The sequence below is a fragment of the Apaloderma vittatum genome, unplaced genomic scaffold (assembly GCF_000703405.1).
Source record: "Apaloderma vittatum isolate BGI_N311 unplaced genomic scaffold, ASM70340v1 scaffold24964, whole genome shotgun sequence".
Lineage (NCBI taxonomy): Eukaryota > Metazoa > Chordata > Aves > Trogoniformes > Trogonidae > Apaloderma > Apaloderma vittatum.
The window spans coordinates 19,740-22,145 of record NW_009714934.1 but is presented as its reverse complement, the minus strand read 5'-3'; the positions used below and the strand labels follow the sequence as shown (position 1 = coordinate 22,145).

General features: G+C 50.5%; 1 protein-coding gene across 1 annotated transcript in view; it reads right to left on the bottom strand.

Annotated features, from left to right (window-relative positions):
* LOC104273570 (green-sensitive opsin-like) overlaps nt 1-215 on the bottom strand; it is a 4,387-nt gene extending 4,172 nt beyond the window's left edge. The window contains 1 exon segment of the mRNA XM_009868937.1: nt 1-215. This exon segment is cut by the window's left edge and continues 1 nt beyond it. Coding sequence (XP_009867239.1) covers nt 1-215 — 215 coding nt within the window.
* Between the last annotated feature and the right edge of the window lie 2,191 nt (nt 216-2,406).

Sequence of the window (2,406 nt, the reverse complement as noted above, 5' to 3'; positions counted from 1 at the left end):
AGTTTCTGCCGAAGCTTCTTGTGTTTGAAGGTGACCAGGAGGGTGAGGAGGTTGATGGGCAAACCGGTGGAGATGAGGAAGAAGATGTAGCAACACACGATGCGGTATTTCCAGGGCTCGGCTAGGTAATACTGGGGGTACTCAAAGGGGCTTCGCACCAGCCCTGTCTTGTTGGACATAGGCACGTAAAAATTGATACCTTCCGTCCCATTCATCCTGCCAATGTTACGGCAGCTGCTTTGCTTTTAAGGTTTTGATTTTTTTTTTTTTTTAAAAAATACCACGATTTTGTAACTAATTAAAAAAATAATAACAAGGGAAGCCCCACCCCCCCCAAAGCAGAGAAATACCCTACTAAAGGATTCTCCCTCTCTCCGAAAAATGAATTATAATTAATAATTTAAATCCCGAGGGGACGGGAGGTGGTGCGTTGCCCCTGCTCCGCATTGAGGGCTGGCGGTGCCCGCGTGCCTGGGGAGGTTTTATACCCTTCGGCCTCCTCGAGGGAGTGCGGGGGGAGGCCGGATTAGGGGCTCGGCTAACTTTGTATGACAAGGGCAACGGGATTGAGAGGGGTTGATGGTTTTAAGCATCTTCTAAGCAGCCAGTTGGCCCCAAAACCTGCATTAAAGCGTATTAATTGCCATTAAGTGTTTAATATTGTTTAAGGAGTTGGGGGGGAGGAAGGGATGGGGTGGGGAGACCTTTGGAAGAGGGGCAAAGGCAAAAGGAGCAGTGCTGAGTTGGGGTGCGACTGCTTTGGGCAATTTGAAGGGAAATGAATCTATGTTGGGGTTCACAGTTGGTCACAGCCTTTGGGGTGTCCCTGGGCACCTGAAGGACTCCATGGGAGGAGTGTTTGGTGACTGGGGAGTGCCCAGCTCTGCCCCAATGACCTTGGGGAGGTCACTGAGGGAAGACTGGACCGAGCTGTGCGGCACTGAGCCGCGAGCTGGGCTCTGGCTGTTCGGCTGCTCCGTGCTCCGGGTGCCTGGTTCAATGGGCACTTCACACCCGAGCCTCCTCCCCACCCCAGCAGGTGGGACACCCATCTGCGTTGCAGCTTTGCAAGGATTGGCAGGGTTTAGGGAGGGTCCTTAGCTCTAAAACCAGCCTGACAAAGTGCCACAACTCGCTGGAGAAGCAGCACCCCAGTGGCCCGAGGGAGGGTAAAGCCTCAGCAATGCTGATGTCCTGAACTCCCTCCAGGGACAGCGCAGAGAGACCAGTACCAGCCTGTAGCCACACTTGGAGAGCAAATGGGATGGAAAGAAGCATCTCCCAGCCTCTTAACACTCATTATGGGATGTGAGATCCCCATCCCAGCACACACGAGACTGTAAAACCTTTCTCAGCAGGGCTGGTGCCAAATTGGAGAACTGATGCTCCATCCAAGCTCTTTCCCCATTTCTTCCTTCTGGGTCATGGGTGCTCCTTGTCCAGGAGACCTGCCTAAGGCGCCTTAGGGAAGCTCTTCCATTAATCTCTGACATCTGGTGGCGTTAATGGCCCTGATCTGTTAATGCGGTAAGCTCTTAGCCTCTTTCCCACTGCTGTCCTTTGCCAAGACAAGGTGGATGGAAAAAGTCAACACCGCATGGTTGGACGAGCAAGGTCTTCTGCAAGACCGGAGTGTCTCAGAGCTAGAGGATAGGAGCGGAAGTCTAAGGGATGTGGGTGGGATGAGTGAAGTCCTAATCGCTGACCCGCTGATCCATCTGCAGGGAGCCAAGAGGAGCAGAACCAGGATGTGATGAGAGTAACTGGGTCACGTCAGCCTCAGGTGCCCTGGGACAAAGACTCCCAGTGGGGTGTCCGTGCCTCTCAGAAGTAGCTCACAGCATGTCCTGTGAATCCACGAGTCGTGAAATTCCCACTCCAGGTCTTCTTGAGAGGGAGCGTTTCTTGTGGAGAAGCCCCATGGCTTTACTTGTCCTGGCCATAGTCAGGCTTCCGGATGTATAAAAGTTGGGCACGTTTTTCCAGAATCAGCTGAATATTAAAGGAGAACCCAGAAATGTTAATAGATATAAACAGATGTGCATCTTAATTCCAGCATGTTCCTCCTGACTCCTATGGTAGAAGGCAACTCCTTTCAATTAAAAAATTTCACTATGATGGTTTGTCCAGTTTCAAATGACTTGGACCTTGTGAGTGTCAGCAGCATTTGAAAGCTCTGGTGCTTCTCCAAGGCTTTCTATAGGAACACAATTATTCTCACAGGAAAGTTAATTTTCATCTCCCAGAAAGTAGTTTTCACCTCCCATCTCTGAGAGAGACACTTTTGCAGTGTCTCATCTTCTAAAGAGCTGAGTTGTACAAATGAAGCACAACTAGGAGGGGAAGAGGTGAAGTGACAGTCTCTTTTGGGTGGTGGGGAAAAGAAGCAGCAGTATTTTTTATTTT